This window comes from Apus apus, chromosome 1 (genome assembly GCF_020740795.1).
Source record: "Apus apus isolate bApuApu2 chromosome 1, bApuApu2.pri.cur, whole genome shotgun sequence".
In the NCBI taxonomy this organism is placed as follows: domain Eukaryota; kingdom Metazoa; phylum Chordata; class Aves; order Apodiformes; family Apodidae; genus Apus; species Apus apus.
This window is the reverse complement of record NC_067282.1, coordinates 97,396,714-97,417,300: the sequence shown is the minus strand read 5'-3', so window position 1 is coordinate 97,417,300 and position 20,587 is coordinate 97,396,714. Positions and strand designations below refer to the sequence as shown.

Sequence of the window (20,587 nt, the reverse complement as noted above, 5' to 3'; positions counted from 1 at the left end):
CTGAACAAGGGTCTCCTTTAATGACAACTGCCAATATTACCGTATTCACACTAGGAACTCTTGGATTACAGAGAAACAACTGATGAGTGATTTTAAGTAAGGTCTTCAAGACAAAGTAACACTATAAGCCACTCACAGAACAGGTCTATTTTGATCCTTAGAGTGTCTCTTAGATGGGACACTTTATTTTCTCAAGCAGCTCACTTAGAAGTAAAACGGTGTGCATTCCAATCCATTGCCACAAATCAGGTGGTTTCCTAAAAGGCTGGGTAAGTCAGTGTCAAGGGCTTTCTATGCTCATATTTTCAAAAGCAGGAGTCTTGAAGAAACCTAAAACATGGCTATAGATACTGAATTACAGGTACCCAAGAAAAATATGTCTGAAAGATACTGCACAGACAGGAAAAGCCAGTCTCCCTACAAGCCCCAATAAAGACTAGAGCTGTCAAAAGGTCTCTGGGAGTGCAACTGTGTTTATTTCAGTACATCTAGTTTATGAGAATGCACACTCTCCAGATTACAGCTTCATTTAGCATGAAGTTGAAGGCAGAGAAAATGTTTGCAATATGATTTGTAAGACTTCTGAAAAGGTGAGTAATATTCAACTCTAAAATTGTCTTACATGGTTTGGTCTTACAGTGATTTCAGTCACAGATTTTAAGGCACAACCTGCATGAAATTCTGAGATAGGTGTTCTTGAAACCGATAGGATGGCTTCAGTAACACATCACAACCAGTGTACAGGAGACCAAAGACAAGTTACCCTGAGGGCTTAATTTATGCATCAATACTCTTGCAGGCAACTGTAAACAATCTCTTTAAGTGCCTTCTTTCTCTGCATCTCCAAGGCTTCAGGTAGTCACTGGGAGCAGATCAGCATTGCTGCTTGTCCCTGCCTGGGGACTTGTTACTCCACTGAGTCCAGCTGGGACGTCCCTTCATAGCTGACTTGACTTAGCTGAACACATTCGGACCAAGCTGTTCAGTCTGTTTCCTGTTGGAATGACCTTGGCTGCATTTGCATGACTATCTCTGGCATTCTCTTATCTGTTTGACTTCTGCAGTATTCCCACCATCATAATCTTATCAGGTTCAGTCCTTGCCATGCCTTGAGTTCACCTCCCACCCTCCTTCCAGTTTCCTCATTTCTCTTCAATTGATTGCACTTTACATCTGCTATTGTTCCAACTTCAGCCTTTGAGTGCCCGATTATCAGCTTTTGTTGATGTAATTCAGTCCACAAGAACACACTTGTTCGTGCACTGTCTTGATGCATTTGTTTTTGACATTAAATATAACACTTTATTACATTACTTTTAATCTCAAACACAACAAAATGCCTAGCAAAGATTAAGTTTACAAGGTGTACAAGGTAATCTACTTTTTTATAGCTTCTTTTTCTCAGCTGCAATTAATTCATCTACATGACAAGTATTGTTAAATGATTCCTCCAGTTTTGTGTGCTAAGAGTATCTAATTGCACCTGCATATGGACCTTAACATGAGACCATCAGTGGCTCTGTTCTCTAGTATTTGTAATACCTGATTAAAAGAAAAAAGAGGTACGAAGTCATACTGTTTTGTTGTTCACTAAATTTTTACATGAAGCAATTGTTTAAGCCCTATAAATCCTTATGACACTGTTGTGTAGGAGTTCAAGCATAGCTTTTATCAGTGCGTTTTTGTGGAGCTCCTTGTTTCTTCTACTTCTCACAGCATGTCTCAGCTTAATGCTAGGACAAATCCATCAGAAACAAGGAGAGGGAAGTCACAGTGGAGTGTCTCCGCTCTGCATAGTTTTCCATGTACTGCTGGGTTAGACACCTTGACCACTTCAACATACAACGTGGTTTGGAATCACACTGTCAGTTTCCTCTGCTCTGCAGCTAACTGCAGCCTGTTGATAATTGATTTCATCAGGACAATGAACTTATACCTCTGGATTGCTTGGAATGAAAGGAACTCTTTTCCTCAGGGTTCATTCAGCCATTTTCTTTATTCAGCTACCTTGAACCTCCACTTCCTCCAATATGTCTTTTCAGATTTTTTTTCTGCTTTGACAGAATTTGTTCCTCCAGCCCCTATAAGGCCAGTTGTGCTATTTAGCTCTTTTTGGAGGACATCCCCTTTTAACTCTTTCTTGGAGCAGAGTTTTCTGATGAAGGAACTGAGCCCATTCAAGCATGTCTACTGTGTTTGCATTGCAGGGTGGACTGCGACCTTCTAAATCCGGCTAAGACAGGCTTAAAAATATTTCCTCCATGCTTACTTCACCTTGTGGTATGTGGTTCACTGCTCTTTTTCCTCTGAATTGTTGGTATTATTGACTCAACTGCATTTCCACAGAAATTAACCTTTACCACACTACTCTTGTGCTTCGCTGGCTTGATCTTTTAGATATTTATTTCCCTGCTTGTCCAGCCTCAGAGTGATTTGCTCCACTTTCTGCAAGACACTTTTACTTCTTTTGTTTTCCTTCAGCCTTGGCTTGTTTACATTTTCCCCATATTGCCTTGTTTTATTGCTTGGCTAGACTGTTGTTAACTATGCATACTTTCCAATAACTTCCTTCACTTTGTTTTATATCACTTCCTTGAATATATCCCAGCTGATCCGTAGTGAGATTTCTTTATCCTTGTAAGTCAAAAGTCCCCAAAACCCACCTTAGAGGACTGTCTCTAGGAGGTAACCTTTAACATGGTTCTGTGTTTGGGCACAGGAATTTTGAGGTGCCTTCCACAGGTGAACAGAAGCAGGAAAGTACTCTATCTTGACTGAGGCTATTAGGTTTCCACTTAATAACATGGATAAGATGCTATAGAGTCAGAGGGGGTTAAGGGAGGTGGGGCACAGATGGCAGAAAAGGTAGCTCACAGAGCTGAGCAAATGTGTCTGTCTCAGAGGACATTCCTGAGCTCCCACCTGGATGATAGAGACCAGCTCGCTTTAGACCGCAAGAGAACATCTGGTCCTGGCCACACAGTGAGCCCTGACGTGGCTCTCCTTCCTGATGGTCAAAATAGGCTGGCCAAAAAGGCACCCACTCTGTCCAGAAGAATGCAGTGAGCCACACTGATTTTTATGGCACTCGTTCATCAGGCCTAGGCCATGAAAAGGGGCTCTGGATTTCCAATAAATTGAACCTCCAGGAATCTAGAGCTATCAAAATTGAGCAAGACAATTTAATTCCAGCATTGGCGAGACAGTATTTGGATGCAACATATTACAAGATGTCCTGCCAGTTCTGGCTTTCGGCGCACAGTCCAAAGCAGGTGAATCCTTCCTGACTTGTAGTTCCACAGCAAATAAAACATTTCACAGAGCTCTAACAAAGATTAAACTAGCAGGCTCCAGGAAACAGAGGGCTGAGAGAAGTAGTCCACCTCAAAGGAGCTACTCTACCTGTTGCCAGCAATTTCTGAAATGAAAGCCAACTAAATTAAAATAATTTCAGTCCATATCTGCATTAAGACAGGTGCTTCTTTGTAAATAAAACCTGAATTTGTGTACACACACTCATACAAGATGACATGTGTGGTCTCTGCACATGTGTGCACACAGGAGCAGAGGTGCTTTCCAGAAATGAGCTTTCACACTTTTCTTGGCAGATCAGACCACCTTCACCTCCTGTGACCCCAGATACCATGGTGTTGGAGAAGGAAGGGACCCTTTGCTGCTCCTGGGCTTCTGAAACTACTTCATTTCAGTGTCTCACTTTTATATTTCTGCTCCTAAAACATTTGCCAATCGAAGTACATCTCTACCTCCCTCACTCTCTTACTGTCACGTTAAGGGTAGGCTGAGTTTTGTGGACTTTGGCAATTGAGTCATAAAAAATGAACCTTAAGAGCTTTATTATAGAATAAAGAGGGTTGGGCTGGATGGTCTTGCCAAACTTTGCAAAGCTTCTGTAAAAATATACATTTTCCTATAGTGCTACAAAGCCCATACTTACCTAATAGACTGTCTAGAGTCCAATGGAGCTTCCACCAAATTTCTGGTAAATAGTATTTGTTTTAAGAATTTATATGCATGCCAAAAACAACACACTACATTTATCAGCTTGGAACTATTACAATCTTTTCGGTAAATAATATCCCGGTTTCTGAAAAAGCCTAAAGTATGTTTCTAATCCAATTGTGTCACCTCTCATTTCCTTCAAAGAGGGGAAAAAGGCAAAGCTAAGTCTGAAATTCTGTTTTGAATTAACTGCCACTTTATCTCTAAGTGACCTCTTTGTGCAAAGATATTACTGCAAATACAGTTTCTAAGATCATTCAGTCATCTCCACCCCCCACAATGCTTAACTACAAGGTAGTTAATACTATCAGCACTGTCATCTTGCATTTGTGCAGGCTTTATAATCCAAAATATTCTAGCTTCTTGCAGGGTGATCCTCTCATTGGGGACAAGGCTACACTCTTCAGAAACTGGCTCATACTGTGGGTGCTGTATTAATTGTTGCTAACTGGGAGTGGAGTAGGGGGATAACACACTTTAACTCTACTTCAATACGCCAATGCTAAAGCAAATAAGTCTCTCTGAGGTGGAAACAAACAACAGCTGGTGTGCAGTGCTGCACAGCCATTGAGAGAAGGAAATCAAGAATATTCTGGGAGTTATTATCTATTCCACTCAGTTCTTTTTACATCTTTCTGGCAGTATGAAGAGGTGTAAGAAAGGTTCAGATCCTTCAACAGAAAATGCAGGGTGAGAAAGGGTGCTTAAACAAATGTATTTGGTTATTCAAGCTGTGATAGAGCCCTGATTCTAGTCAGGACAATCTGTTGTGGTAAAAGCTTGAATATGTCGATTGGGATGATTAAAAGCCCAATTAATATTCTTCCTTAGAATAAGGGAAATTTAAATTCATTACACTATTCTTTATCAGTCATTCCAGCCCCTTGCTCTCTCCATTCAGCCATGCACCCACAAATACCTTTCCACACCAGTCATTTTATTCCTCGTCCCTTCTCCTCTCCTTCCTCAGTAGACAGGGGCTCCTCTTCTCGACTGCATCTTCAGAGTCTGTTGGCAGTCAGTTGCTCAGGACTAAGAAGCTCATTCCACCTCTATTCTGCCCTGCTGGTTACCGAGGCTCTGTGGATTCTTCTAATCAGACCTATTCCCAACCACTACTGCAGCTTCCCAGGTCTCAGCTGCTAGAGAAGACTGAGGTGGTGAGCTGGAGAGCTGGAGAGCAAAGAAGAAAGAAGAGAATTTATACTTTGGTATTTTGGAAGCCGGAATCCAGGGAGAAGCTTAAGTACATGACTTGAGGCCAAAATGCTTGGCTCTCCAGTTACAGAGTGGAGCGAGGCAGGTTTATTCCTATCACAACACTGTGGCCCATGTCTTGTAGGGAGCTGCCAGTACCAGTGATGTGCAGTGGGTTCAGAAGAACCTCTTCCTCACTCATCTCCTCTCCGCAGTGCTGTGGGAGGAAAGGGATAACAGAAGAATTAGCAGCACTGCAAGCAACTTGTCTGAGATGGAGTGGTCTACTGTGGAGTGTAATACAAACCAGATTCCGAGATTTTGTGCCTGGGAGCTATTATCAGGACATCTGGAGGTTACTATTCCTCCTGTCACTGTCCTCCTCAACTGTCCCCCTTCCCTTAATTCCAGCAGACTTGTGGCCGTCAAACTGTTAATTTGGGCTTAGACTACTATTTCATTTGTCCCAGATGCTGAGTTAGAAGAAAAAAAAAAAAGAAAAAAAAAAAGCAGCATCTCACTGAAAACAGATGCTGCCTCTGTACTAATCATATAAATTAAATATGTAAAGAATGAGTTGTGCACAATGTTGATTCTTTGTAAAGTTCTAGTGTTTTTATCCTTGATATTAAAAATCCAAGTACACTGTATCACTTCATTTTTGATCTATCTGGATTACAGAATCACAGTATCTTAGGGGTTGGAAGGGACCTCGAAAAATCAACTAGTCCAACTGCCCTGCCAGAGCAGGGTCACCTAGAGCACATCACACAGGAACGTGTCCAGGTGGGTTTTTAATGTCTCCAGAGAAGGAAACTCCACAACCTCTCTGGGCAGCCTGTCCCAGGGCTCTGTCACTCTCACAGGAAAGAAGGTTTTTTCTGATGTTTACATGAACATCCTATGCTCCAGTTTGCACCCATTGCCCCTTGTCCTATCACTAGACATCACTGAAAAAAGCCTGGCTCCATCATCCTGACACTCCCCTTTAACATATTTGTAAACTTTCCTGATGTTGCCTCTCAGTCTCCTTTTCCCCAAGCTCAAGAGACCCAGCTCCCTCAGCCTTTCCTCATCAGAGAGATGTTCCTCTCCCTTCATCATCTTTGTGGCTCTGCACTGGACTCTTTCAAGCAGTTCCCTGTCCTTCTGGAACTGAGGGGCCCAGAACTGGACACAATATTGCAGATGTGGCCTCACCAGGGCAGAATAGAGGGCGAAGAGAACCTCCCTGAACCTACTAACCACACCTTTTCTAATACATCCCAGGATGCCATTGGCCTTCTTGGCCACAAGGGCACATTGCTGGCTCATGGTCATCTTCCGGTCCAGCAGGACCCCCAGCTCCTTTTCTCCTACACTGCTCTCCAGCAGGTCAGCCCCCAACCTGTACTGGTGCATGGGGTTGGTCTTCCCCAGATGCAGGACTCTACACTTGCCCTTGTTGAATTTCATCAAGTTTCTCCCTGCCCAACTCTCTAGCCTGTCCAGGTCTCCCTGAATGGCAGCACAGCCTTCTGGTGTGTCAGCCACTCCTCCCAGTTTAGTGTCATCAGCAAACTTGCTGAGGGTACACTCTGTTCCCTCATCCAGGTCATTGATTTAAATACTGAACAGCAGAGGTCCCAGTACTGATCCCTGAGGGACTCCGCCAGTCATAGACCTCCAACTAGGTTTTGTCCATTGACCACAGCTCTCTGACTTCTTCCTTTCGACCAGTTCACAATCCATCTCACTACCTGATCATCAAGACCACACCTCCTCAGCTTATCTACGAGGATGCTGTGGGAGACAGTGTCAAATGCTTTACTAAAATCAGGATAAACCACATCTACTGCTCTACCAACATCTATCCACGTAGGTACTTCCTCATAGAAGGCTATAATGTCGGTCAAACATGACTTGCCCTTGGTAAAACCATGTTGACTCATCCTTGATATGCCTAGAAATAGTGCCAAGAACAAGTTGTTCCATCACCTTTCCAGGGATGGGGGTGAGGCTGACTGGTCTATAGTTACCTGGGTCCTCTTTCTTGCCTTTCTTGTAGACTGGAGTGACATTTGCTATCCTGCAGTCCTCAGGCACCTCTCCTGTTGCCCACGACTTACCAAAGATGATGGAGAGAGGCCTAGCACCTCCACCAGTTCCCTCAGCACCCGTGGGTGCATTCCATCCAGACTCATAGATTTATGGATGTCCAGATTGCTCAACTGATCCCTAACCCAATCCTCATGTACTAAAGCAAACTCTTCCTTCATCCTGACTTCTTCTGGGGCTTTAGGGATCTGAGGCTCCTGGGGAAAGTCTGTAACAGTAAAGACAGAGGCCAAGAAGGTATTCAGCACCTCTGCCTTCTTTATATCCTCTGTCGCCAGGGCACCCACCTCATTCAGCAGCGGGCCTGTATTGCCTCTAGTGTTATTTCTATCTGCAATGTATTTGAAGAAGTCCTTTCTATTGTCTTTGACCTCACTTGCAAGGTTTAGTTCCAAGGAGGCCTTAGCTTTCCTAATTGCCTCCCTACATCCTCTGGCAACAGTCTTATATACCTCCCAAGTGACCAGCCCCTCCTTCCATGATCCGTAGATTCTCTTTTTCTACTTGAGTTTGCCCAGCAGTTCCTTGTTTAACTATGCTGGTCTCCTGGCTCCCTTACTTGATTTCCTACCCACTGGGATGCTCTGATCCTGAGCTTGGGAGAAGCGGTCCTTGAATGTTGACCAACTATCTTGAGCCCCTTTACCATGTAGTACCCTGTCCCATGGGACTTCTCTTAACAATTGATTGAGAAGGCCAAAGTTGGCCCTGTGGAACTTCAGGGTCCTGGTCCTGCTAGGTATTCTGCTCCTCCCACACAGCATCCTGAACTCCACCATCTCGTGATCACTGCAACCAAGGCAGCCACTGACCGTCACTGCTTCAGACAGACCCTCCTTGTTGGAGAGTATGAGATCCAGCAGTGCTCCTCTCCTGGTTGGTTTGTCCACCATTTGTATCAAGAAGTTATCATCAATGCACTGGAGGAACCTCCTAGACTGTGAATGGCTGGCTGTGTAGGCCTTCCAGCAAATATATGGGTGGTTAAAATCCCCCATGAGGACTAAGGTCTTTAGTTGCGAGGCTGCTTTCAGCTGACTATAGAAAGTCTCATCAACTCCCTCGTCCTGATCATGATGTCTGTAATAGACCCTCATAACTGTACCACCCATGCCAGCCTGCCCCTTAATTCATACCCACAGACTTTCCACTTGCTTCTCATCTGCCCCTCGACAGAACTCAATACATTCTAGTTGCTCTCTCACATAAAGAGCAACTCCACCACCTCGCTTTGCTGACCTGTCTTTCCTAAAAAGGACAGAGCCATCCATGACCACATCCCAGTCATGTGATCTGTCCCACCATGTCTCTGTAATTGCCACCAGATCATAACCCTTAGACTGTAAGGATTAGGGAAACAGCCTATTGACGTTTCTTATGAGTACTGTAAATTAAATGAACTAACAATTTACCACATAAATTATAGTAAGGAGAAAAAAACCTTCTGCTTCACTTTACTTTTGTAGAACATACACAGCTTTTCTAGCCTGCATTTCTCCAGTGTCATTTACGGTTGTATACAATTTTTTCTCTATATCATAGAATCATAGAATGGTTAAGGTTGGAAGGGACATTAAAGATCACCAGGTTCCAACCTCCCTACTATGAGCAGGGACACCTGACGCTAGACCAGGCTGCACAAACCTCATCCAACCTGGCCTCAAACACCTCCAGGGAGGGGGCATCCACAACCTCCCTGGGCAACAACATATTCCAGCACCTTACTACCCTCATGGTGAAGAATTTCTTCCTTATGTCTAACTTAAATCTACCCTCTTCCAGTTTAAAGCCATTACCCCTTGTCCTACCACTACCCTCTCTGGTGAAAAGGCCATATGCGTAAATTTAATACCACAGAGTAATTTCCAACACAGACCTACATACACACACAAAAGAAATATGACTCCACGCAGAGATGCTAAACTAAAGCTGTCCCAGCACGCTGCCTTTCTCAGAGTTGGTTGGCTCCCCAACAAACAGCAATGTAGTCTGCTGCCTTGTTAGCAGAACTGAGACAAATACTTACCTTTGTTTTAGTAGAGTGCAATAGCCAAAGTTGACCCCACAGCCTCTGAGGTAAAAACCATTTTTTTTGTTGGAAACACCTGATCAGTGATAACAGTTCTATGGAAACGCAGCAATGTGCATAGTACAATACTTTTGAAAACTCAGTTGAGAAATGCTTGTGATTTTCAGGTGTTGAAATTAACCAACGGGTGATCTTTGCAACTTCTCAGATCTACTGAAACAGACTGTTCTAAGGAAAGACAGTCAGGGAGTCTGCAGCCTGTGAGGGAGAGCAGAATTTGGAATCTGTTAAAGTTTCAAGACTTCGTGCCTCAAGTTACATTAAACACAATATGTATACACAATCATATCAGTATCTACACTGATATATACTGATTTTCATCTCAGTAGTATAAAAAAAATAGATTACAACTAAGATGGTTTGGCAGCAAAGCCACCTTCAGACATGGTTAAAGGAGATGTGAGTGTAAGAAAGAGCTAAGGTCAAAGTTAAAGGCAACTGCAGAATTTCATGTAGTACATGTTTATATAGGTTTTCATCTCCATCTGCCTCCTTTGGCACTTGAGATGTCTCCCCCAGGCAGATACAAGCAAGATGCCAAAATATCTTGGCACTCACTATGTCTGAAGTCCAGGTTAGAGTCATAGTAGTGTATGGGGGTGGTGGCAGATTCTTTCACCACAAGGCAGCTCCAGCAGCTGATACTTGAGGTGTTTTTGATAGATCTGCATAGGACTTACATGGCTTAGTGACTGGTTTGCCTGATTTATGTGAAAACTAAGTGAGCAGATGTGAGAGGGAAAGTCTCTTACACTCTTACTTCTCAAGATGGAAGATGGGGCAAGATTCACCTTTGCGCTGTTCTCCTTGGAAAACAGTTGAAAAAGGGAGCTACATGCCTGAAGCACGTAATTTGGCTAATTCTAATTTGCAGATAAGCACCTGGTTTTCTGTGTATAGCCAAAACTCTGAGATCACAATTCATACAGGTGTTAGAATTTAGAAAAGCCTCCCTAAGCACACCCTTGCATGAGCTCTGGTAAACCAAGGGTAAAGCCAACAGGAGAGAGAAGGACTCCTTGATCTTTTGGATTCCTCTTGAGCCAAGCACCTAAAATCTGGAAGTCTGGTGTTGTGCAGATCCCTTACTGAAGTCACACCTGAGTAGCCTCAAAAATTGCTGCGTTCCAGTTGGAGCTCTGTCTTGCTGCCCTGTTGCTTTACCCCTGGCGTACTGGACAGCATGCAGGAGTGTGCTTAGCAGGGGCATCTAAAATTGAACTCTTGGCTACACAGGCACTCAGAAGTACCCTTCTGCAGACCTCTTCTGAGCACAATCATATACTTTTTATGTGGGAACTAGATCAGGCTTTGGCATTTGTTGGAGATGGTGCCTGTGGTTTATATAGCTATTGGCTGATTTATCCTTTCACCCAAGAAGTGGGATACCTGAATTTCTCCCCCCGGTCACAGAAGACTCTCCTCAGGAGTCATCCCAGACCACACAGAAGCAGGCTGAGTGCTGAAGCTGTGTTTCCCCATTCTGAACAAGATGGCTATTGAAAAGAAAACCATAATATAGTAAAATAAAGAATCAGAGGCACCTCTCGCGAAGGCGTCTGATTCTGTCAGGGTGTCCTCAAAACACACTGACCTGAACATTGACCTTGTGGCAGCATAAGTAAAGAAACTGCCTAGTCTCCTGTTAGTCTGGGTGGGAACTGAGGGTTTAGCTGGTTACAGCAGGAAAATGCTGACTATTTGCAGAAGCAGAGCTGTGTGTCTAATGAGTTGCTCTAAACTGATCAGAATTGCTAACCTAGTTGAGCACTATGGATCGCCCACGTAACGTTTGCATCCCAGTCACTTAAAAAATAACTTCATTTGTAAATGCACCTCTACTAGGGAAGGAGGATGGATTGCCAGGAAAATAATATCCAGAAACTTACTTTATGAAGGTCTAACTTGTGAATGGTTGGTGAGGCTCAGTTGATCAATATAGGTTTTTCATGTGAGGAAATTAATTCTTTCCCATTTGTATTTGCACAACTGTTACTGCTTTTTTCATAGATCACTTGGATATAAAATCAGTTATTCAGTCCACTCATTTATTGTATTCTCCTTGTCACTGTCAAGGGGCTCTTATTTTCAGCTAAAACTCCATTTAAAGACACTATAGTTATAGTGTGAAGACACTGTGACAAATCTGTTAGTTGCAGTGGCAGTTACATAGTCCCTTCCTTCTGCCTTTTGTGGAAGCTAAAACTCAATGCCAGTGTGACACCCTCGGAAGCAAAATAAAAAAATCCAAACAAGGCTTCAGCAGACAACTGAAAACTTGTAGTATTTTACAGATAAAACTACACTACATTTGAAAAGAACAAAAATTATGCTCATAATTTGAAAGACATTATGGCAGTGGTAAAACTTATCACTGAAAGCATGTGCCAAATCACTTCTGATATCAGGAGGGCCAAGATTCTGCACTTATTTCTCAGAAAACCTGTAATCTGCAACTACAAAACTGTCTGCAATGCAGTGGGAACCACTGTGGTGTTAAGTCTTTAGTTCAAGAACACCATCTTCCACAATGTTTAACACATCAGTTAGATTCCTATTATGTAAGAACTGTATTCTGGATACTTTTTAACCATTCCTGGTGAGCAAAATCAGGGAAATGTGCACTGGAGTCAGTTGTTAAGTAATCTGAGGATGAATTTCTACCCTTAAGTAATTGCCCTCACAGTTCCTACATCCTTCTTCCGCAATTATAGGTCCAGGGGTTAACTGAGGTTCTAGCCAGCTTCTTATAAATGCATGGGGACAAATCCTGCTCAGTGGCTCATTCACTAACATGCCTGTGTGAACCAAGCTGTCAGAATCTCTCCATTATGACAGGAACTGAATGAATAGCCATTCAATTCAGTGGTGACTGAGGGCTGCTATGGCTGAAGGTGCTGAATCAGGCCTTTATCTTAGAATCATTTAGCACCAGACAAGGGAGTTGGGGAATGTAATTGCCAGTTTAAACTGCAGTGTAACTTTTATTTAATTTGACAGTTTTCAAACTATACATCCTGCAACCTCTTTGGGAAAAGAAAAAAAAAAGTCAAGACCTGACTGTCATGCCAGGGTCCTGGAAATGTCTTTCAAATAATAACAGAAATAATTAGAAAGTGTAAAACTATAGTTTGCATTAAGAAATACTAAATTAGGGTATAGCGATCAGATTTTCTTAGTGTCAACATGAAGTTCAAGGTCAGAAAACCGAGGAAAACATCCTCAACTATCTTTTAACACAAGGGCCTTTTTTCCTTGTAATGCTGCCATAGCAAAACAGATGCTAAAATTCTCACTCCAAAACCCTTTTCATCCCATTTTAAAGCCATGGTGACGTTCCAAGTTAAACTCACAAAGGAGAAAGAAATATTCTGGTGTTTTCATTGTAATAAGAATTTTCCACTGAAGATCTGATTGAATTAGCAGTTCATTTTTTAACTATTACTTTAATTTGCTCCTTGTGGTGAATCTATTTTTTTTTTCTTTCTATAAAATCCATGCCTCAGTTCTATCCCTTTTGAGACACCTCAACATAAAATGATTTAAAGGGAAGGGAACTGTCTAATTATATGTCTGTAAAGTGGCTAGAGCATTTCATTTGTGGGGAGTAAAAAAATAAGAGAAAATATGGAGGAATGCTGAATGAATGTGGACATACTAATCTTGTTCCCATACATGGACAGTAATATTAAGGTGTTGGGAGAGATTCTGAGTCTAGACATCCATTATAGGTTTTGTATTTTCAACTTCTCTTTTAACTTGTGCCTGGAGTAACTGATGTGTTCACACACTGGGACATTTAAAACAAGGCAGAAGGAAACATTTTTTCCCTTTTTTTCCTCCTTAGCATATGGAAAGTAAAGAGAATTTTGTGCTTTTTTTATTATAAACTTTCTCGGGTGCTATGCTTTAGGAGTTCTGCAGTCCTGGTCAATGGTAGGATTTCAGAGCCTGGGATGTGGACACCCCTTAGCACGTTTTAAACTGTGGACCATTTTCCAGGAGGCAGTTCATAAGGAATTCAAGGCTGGTGGGTCTTCTTTAGCTGGACAGTCAGTGCGGACTTGTATCGTCAGTGCCAATGTTGGCCACTATGATTATGTGAAAGGGACAAATGCAACTTGTGACCCTTTTCTTTTCTGGGATGTAATAGATACTAAAAAAGGGTTAAGCCAATGGCATACAGAAGAGAGAGAGAGAAAGCTGGCAGTAGGAAACACAGAGAGGAGGCAGCCAACTGAGACCCTTATCTTGAAGATTAATAGGAAAGCAGTGAATTTGGCTCACTAAAAAGATGTAGAGGCCAGTAAAGCTGTGGACTGTGGAAAACAGGGAGGAAGGTCTCTGGGGAACAAAGATGACTTTTCCCTCTGTTTGCAGTAATTGTTGCCTACCTCCAAAGAAGGAAGCGCTGGACAGAAGCTTTACTTCAGCTCTTTCCAACCTGACATATCCCAAGATGTGGCTACTATATGCATATTGTATGCCAAGGCAATAGGAAGAAACCTCAGGTGCCCTGTGCAGACCCTGATGAAATTAACATTTCAGCTGCATTCAATGAAACTAGGGCTGTTTAGAAACAGCAGCAGTCGTTGGAGAGTCAGAGTAGAAGCACAGGCCAGTAAATCTTAAAAAGAGCCCAATACCTTTTCCCAGGAGACGCTTTCCCCAGGCTGCAGTAATGATGCTAGACCGTAACTAATGAAACAAGACTTTTTAGTGATGGCTGGATAAAGTTGCCTGAGGGTTCTGTTTTTTGCCTAAGGCAGCACCGGAGGGAGCCCAGATAAAGTTGACTAGGTGATTTGGCTGGGTGTCTTCACAGGTTTGGGTTCTTTTCAGTTCAATTTAGAGTCTACATTTTACAGATGTTTAAGGTTTCCTGCCATCTACAATACTACTCCCTAAGTTGTATACACTCAGTTAGCTTTTCTTAAATTGACTGCACTGAGTTTTTAAAGTGTTCTTAAATTCAGATTGTGCTTGAAAGTGATTTCTGCTTTCTCACTGTGCAATTGCCAGAGTAGTGTGAAGAAAGAACCCTGTAAGGGCCTGACTTCCCTTATGTTGTGCCCAAGCACAGAAGTTAACAAACTTCTAATAAATTGCTATGTAAGTGCACAACACTTTTTCAGCCACTCCTGAATCAACATTTATTCTGGGAAGAAACAGAACAGCACTCTAACAATGTAAAAAAACCCCACAACACAAGAAAACCCTTCTTCATGAAGAGAAAATCATCACTGCCCCTTTAAAAACAAACTTTGCAAGACAGCCGTTGGCTACCTCTTCTACCATCCACCATAAGGGTGAAAGTTTCTGGATTCATAACTGTACATCTAGATATATTTGGCTTTAAAAAAAATACAGTCTCTTGCCTTCCAAAACTTTATCCATCTTTTGTGCTATTCAAGTCCATTACATCTGAATCTAAATTCTGTCTAATACACTTGCTGTATCCAAATACGCCTTGATATAGAAAATACCAAATAACCTGGACTCCTGAATACCACTCAGAAGTTCCTCAGTACTCAGAAGGCACTGATTCTGCAGTCCCCATTTAGTGTCTGTAAATTCTTTATTGACAGTTAAGAAGTAGATGTTCAAGATTTTTTTCTGAAGGGAATACCTGGTTTAGAATCATAGAATCATAGAAGAGTTCAGGTTGGAAAAGACCCTTGGGATCACCAAGTCCAACCATCATCCCTACTCTACAAAGTTCTCCCCTAAACCATATCCACCAACACCACATCCAAACGACCCTTAAACACATCCAAGGATGGTGACTCAACCACCTCCCTGGGCAGCCTATTCCAGTGTCTAATCACTCTTTCTGTGAAATTTTTTTTCATAATGTCCAGTCTAAACCTACCCTGTTGCAGCTTGAAGCCCTTCCCTCTTGTTCTGTCACTAATTATGTGTGACAAGAGACCAGCACCAACCTGGTGACTGGAGAAGTGTGTGGAGGTTAGCTCTGCTTCTGGCAGTGTCTCTTGAGCTGTATTTCCTACCCAGGAATCCTCCACTAGTCCTTATATTCTGTGGATTCAGCTCACATCCCTATCCCTCTTTTACGTTTTGCGCAAAGAAGTTGAATTTGAACCAGAATCTGTTCTATTTTAGTGTAACTCTGGATATGAATGATCATTTACAACTGTAACTGGTTTAACCAGAAACAAACTATGCAGTCCTGACTGGTGATTTTTATATTATTTGACTTCAATAAGCACAATTACACCCAGGGAGCAATGACTCATCTCACTCCAGCCAAAGGGGTTTCCTGTAGAAAGAAAGGCTCAAGGCTGAGCTGTAGATTTTCAACCAATTAAGATACAGGTTCGGCACCTAATTTGAGCAGGTACTTCACGTGCAATTAACATATTGCCATTTTAACCAGGCACAGAAGCTTGCTGCCCTCTCCACTGAGACTAATTCCACAGAAATAGATGGTTAAATGCTTTGCTAAATATGTGGACTTCCATATGTCCTCATACGTTTATCCATATCTGGGCTTCCTGAGCTGTAGAAAAAAATGACAGACTAATTTGAATATGGCAGAGGTGAACTTAGGAATTGCAAGGAAGTCTGTGGGTAGGTAACTGGTACTTCAGACACTGGTGGTAGGAAAGGGAAATAAAAGATGCAGCTGGAAGATGGCTGATGACACCTGAGAGCAAACTTTGCAGTAAAGATTTGAAATTAGCAACCTTGTCTGTGTGCTGGGTTTAAAGATCCTGAGATTGCCCAGCACAATGCTCACATGCCCTCAGTGGTGCTTGTCAGCCAAAAGCTAGTAGGGTTTAACGAGAGAGAAGCTACTGAATCCCTTCCTCCCCCGGTTTCAGCAGGTTGTTCCAGTAAGCTTTAGAAACCCATTATTTTCTTGGCTTTGAGAGAAACCACCAAAGTCAGTGAATAAAATGCCATGCCTCTTCTTGTTGCTCCACAATAGAAAGATGGTTGTGTACCTACTACCCTTGGGGAACTTCTCCTTTCTCTGCTTGGAGCCTGAATGTAGCTGAGGACTTCTAAGAGACCCTGAGAAAACCTGACTCTTCCTGAACTGAGACCGTGTAGTCCTGTAATACAGTATTGCCATTGCTAGGCACAGGCCATAAACTGTGTAGGCAGTTTGCAACACCTCAGGACTGAGGTTCTCAGTCTTGCTTAACCTGATCTGCAGCTTGACCTGCCTGCAGCTTTCTTTTACTTGGTTTAACTGTGACAGCAATTTAATAATTATAGAATCATAGAGTGTGTAGGGTTGAAAAGGACCTTTAAAGATCATCTAGTCCAGCCCCATCCTGCAGTGTGCAGGGACCTTTTTGACTAGATCAGGTTGCCCAGAGCCTGGTCGAGCCTGACCTTGAATGTTTCCAGGGAGGGGGCCTCCACACCTCTCTGGGCAATCCATTCCTGTTATTCACCACCCTCATTGTGAAGAAATTCTTCCTAATGTCTAATCTAAATCTACTCCACTCTAGTTTTAGACCATTGCCCCTTGTCTGCTCTCTACAAGCCCTTGTAAAAAGCCCCTCCTCAGCTTTCCTCTAGGCCCTTTCAGGTACTGGAAGGCTGCTATAAGGTCTCCACAGAGCCTTCTCCTCTTCAGGCTGAACAATCCCAGCTCTCTCAGCCTGTCTTCATAGCAGAGGTGCTCCAGACCTCTGACCATTTTGTGGCCCTTCTCTGGACTTGTTCTAATAGGTCCATGTCTCTCTTGTGTTGAAGACACCAGAGCTGGACACAGTACTCCAGGTGGGGTCTTACAAGAGCAAAATAGAGGAGGAGCATCACCTGCTTCAACCTGTTGGCCACACTTCTTTTGATGCAGCCCAGGATGCAGTTGGCCCTGTGGACTGCAAGTGCACATTGTTTCTCATGTTCAACTTTTTGTCCACTAGTACCCCCAAGTCTCTTTCTGCAGGGCTGCTCCCTATCACATCATCCCCCTAACCAGGTGCAGGACCCTGCACTTGGCCTTGTTGAACCACATGTGCTTCACACAAGCCCACTTCTCTAGCTGTGACCATCCAGCCAATTCCTTCTCAGCCGAACAGTCCACTCATCAAACCCATATCTTTCCAACTTAGAGAGAAGGATGTTGTGGTAGACTGTGTCAAAGGCCTCGCAGAATTCCAGAGAGATGACATCCACTGCTTTTCCCCTGTCCATTGATGTAGTCACCCCATTGTAGAAAGCCACTAGGCTGGTTAGGCAGCACTTTCCCTTTGTAAAGCCATGCTGGCTATCTCAAATCACCTCCTTGTCTTCCATGTGCCTTGTCAGAGCTTCTAGGAGGATTTATTCCATGATCGTCCCAGGCACAGAGGTGGGGCTGACAGGTTGGTGGATCCTGGTGCCCTCCTTTCTACCTTTTTTAAAAATGGGTGTAATGTTTCCCTTTTTCCAGGCACCAGGAATTTCACCTGACTGCCATGACTTTTCAAATATCATGGAGACTGTCTTGGCAACTACATCAGTGAATTCCCTCAGGACTCTGGAATGAATCTCACCAGGTCCTGTGTTCTTATGCATGTTCAGGTTCCTCAGGTTGTCCTGAACCTTGTCTTCCCCCTCAGTGGGAGGACCTTCCTCCCCCATGTCCCCATCTTGAGGATCTTCAACTCGAGAGGTGTGAGGAGAGGGGTAGCCAGTGAAGACTGAGTCAAAAAAATAATTGAGAAGCTCACCCTTCTCCTTGGCTGTTGTTACTAATCTGACATCCTTGTCCATCAGTGGGGGACACTTTCTTCAACCTTCTTTTTCTCATGGATATACCTGCAGAAGCCCTTTTTTTGTTATTCTTCGCATCTCCTGCCAAGTTCAGGTCCAGCTGAGTGTTGGCCTTCCTGACCCCATACCTACATGACCAAGCTGTGTGCCTATACTATTCCCAAGATACCAGTCTCTGCCTGAACTGCTTCTGCAGTTCCTTCTTTTAGTTTGGCCAGCAGGTCTTGACTCAGCCATGCTGGTGTCTTCCCTTCCTTACTTGGATCCTTGCACCTGGCGATTGAGAGCTCTTGTGCTCTGTGGAAAACATCCTCAAAGATGTACTAGCTCTGTTCTGCTCCCTTGTCCCTGAGGACCATTTCCCAGGGGATCCTACTGACTAACTCCTTGAAGAGCTGGAAATTTGCTTTCCTAAAATTCAGGGTCCTGACCACACTCCTTGTCTGACTCATATCCCTGAGGATTCTGAACTCCGTCTGTGTGTGGTCACTGCAGCCCAGGCTGCCTCCAATCTTGACATCCCAATTTTTCTAATTGATCAGGTGTCTGGCTAATTTGTTCTACTTTTGTTTATCTTTGCAGAGTGCAACCACAGTTTTAGATAGGTAGCTATAACAAGCAGATATTCTATGCATAACAAGGCATTTGTGCCTCCAAAATGATGATGTCCTGTAAATGCAAGCCTGATATGACAGCAGAGGCCTTGAGAAGTCGAGACACAGGATGCAACATAAAGGAGTACAGGCACAGGCTTACAAAATATAGGGCACAGGCTTAGCACTGGAGACCTTGTGGCTGCAAACAACTCACCAGTGATCAGTTAAAGACATGACAGAGCTGGAGCTAGACAAACACAAACTGAGAAGTAACAAAGAAATGGTACCTTTATCTTTTATCTTTAACTTATGTAAAAGGCCATATATATATATATATATTTATATATATATAGTAAGCCCAGATGTAACATGGGGCTGCAGACCAACAAAGATGAAGGTATAACAGCATGTTAGCAAACACAAAAGTGACCTCAAGTGGACGATTCCAGAATGAGGAAGAAGAAATCATCATCATGAACATCACTTTCCTACCACAGAAGACTCTACACACTGACAGCTCTAACCCCACTGCTACCGCAAGGGAACTGCCGACTTAAGCACCCAGGGGAATGATGGAAGGGTGAGCATAACACCAGGAAAATGGGCAGAAACTAAGATTCATGTGGATATCAATTTGAATTAAAGTGGTTTTATTTCTTTTTCTGTAACTACTAGATCTGGATAAGTTGTTATTAGATTCTTAAGATTTCGATTAATTCATTACTTTATTGCTACATAAGGTGTCCTTTCACTTTGCCATATACAAGATTTTAAGTGTAGCTTTTTCAGCTTTGCAGGTCTGAGTCTTTTACTCCCAGCACATTCTTCAAGTCAAGAGGGATGACAGCTATGAATTTTGGCATATATTTCCAGTTTTATGGAAAACAAAGGGACATATGTATATGTATAAAAATATAAACACACAGGTTCAGATCAGGCCTGGGGACAAGCGCATTCCCTAGCAGAGGTCTATATGCAGCATTAGGTTAGAGACTCAGCAGCGCATGTTAGAAATAGGAGACGGGACACAGTTCTGCGTCAGCACCATTCAGGTCTTGTACACTCGGCTCACGCCCAGGACTCATTTTGATCGAACTCTCCTTCCCACAGCCCATCTGATTCCTGTCTTTCTCACTACAGTTCAGTGTCCATGCAGCTGAAATTGCACCAGAGTGGGCTGTGCAAGAAGAAAGGCCCAACAAAAGCAGATCAATAGCACTAAACTGTCCATGCTAGAGACCTAACTGTCCCTGACTACGCATTCACAGAGTTTTCCTTCAAACTTTCCCTAGCCTGGGTCTGTGGGACAAGCACCATCAGTTACTGCATGCCAAGAGCACAGCTCCCAGGGAGGTGAACACACTCTGGCCCCTACAAAAGCAAGGTAAGTGGGGGTGCTGAGAAGACCAGCCTCAGCATGCTCCTTAGGTAATCTAAAACACCCTTACAGGTAGTGCCGCCCTCTAGTCCTTTTACACTATGACGATTTTCCTAAATTTCCCTTTTTTAACTACTCCTGGGGTGGTCTCTGGGCTTTCCACCTCTTTAGCATTTTAGATTCCAGTTTCATTTGTTCAGCTACCTGCCTTCTCAAGCCTTCAACTGCTCAACTATGTACACAAGCTCCCAGGATAGTTATTTTGCTGTTCCAACTGTTCTACTTGAAACAGAATAATTTTGGTGATTCCTTCCTTGTTTAGAAATGGAGAGATAGTGGTTTGATTTATGGTAATTGATTACTTTAAAGGATGATCAGTGTTCTACTTGCTGATAAGAAGAGCATGTGCAGCATTTTGCAAGCAGTAAACATAAAATTGTTACATTTCGCCAAAGTTTAAAATACATCAAGCCA

General features: G+C 43.0%; 1 protein-coding gene across 1 annotated transcript in view; it reads right to left on the bottom strand.

Moving 5' to 3' along the window:
• Nucleotides 1-4,971, bottom strand: part of KCNJ15 (potassium inwardly rectifying channel subfamily J member 15) — a 39,720-nt gene extending 34,749 nt beyond the window's left edge. Inside the window, exon 1 of the mRNA XM_051624173.1 lies at nucleotides 4,940-4,971. Within this exon, the coding sequence (XP_051480133.1) occupies nucleotides 4,940-4,956 (17 nt within the window). The 5' untranslated portion in view covers nucleotides 4,957-4,971. The remainder of the gene's footprint in view (nucleotides 1-4,939) is intronic.
• Between the last annotated feature and the right edge of the window lie 15,616 nt (nucleotides 4,972-20,587).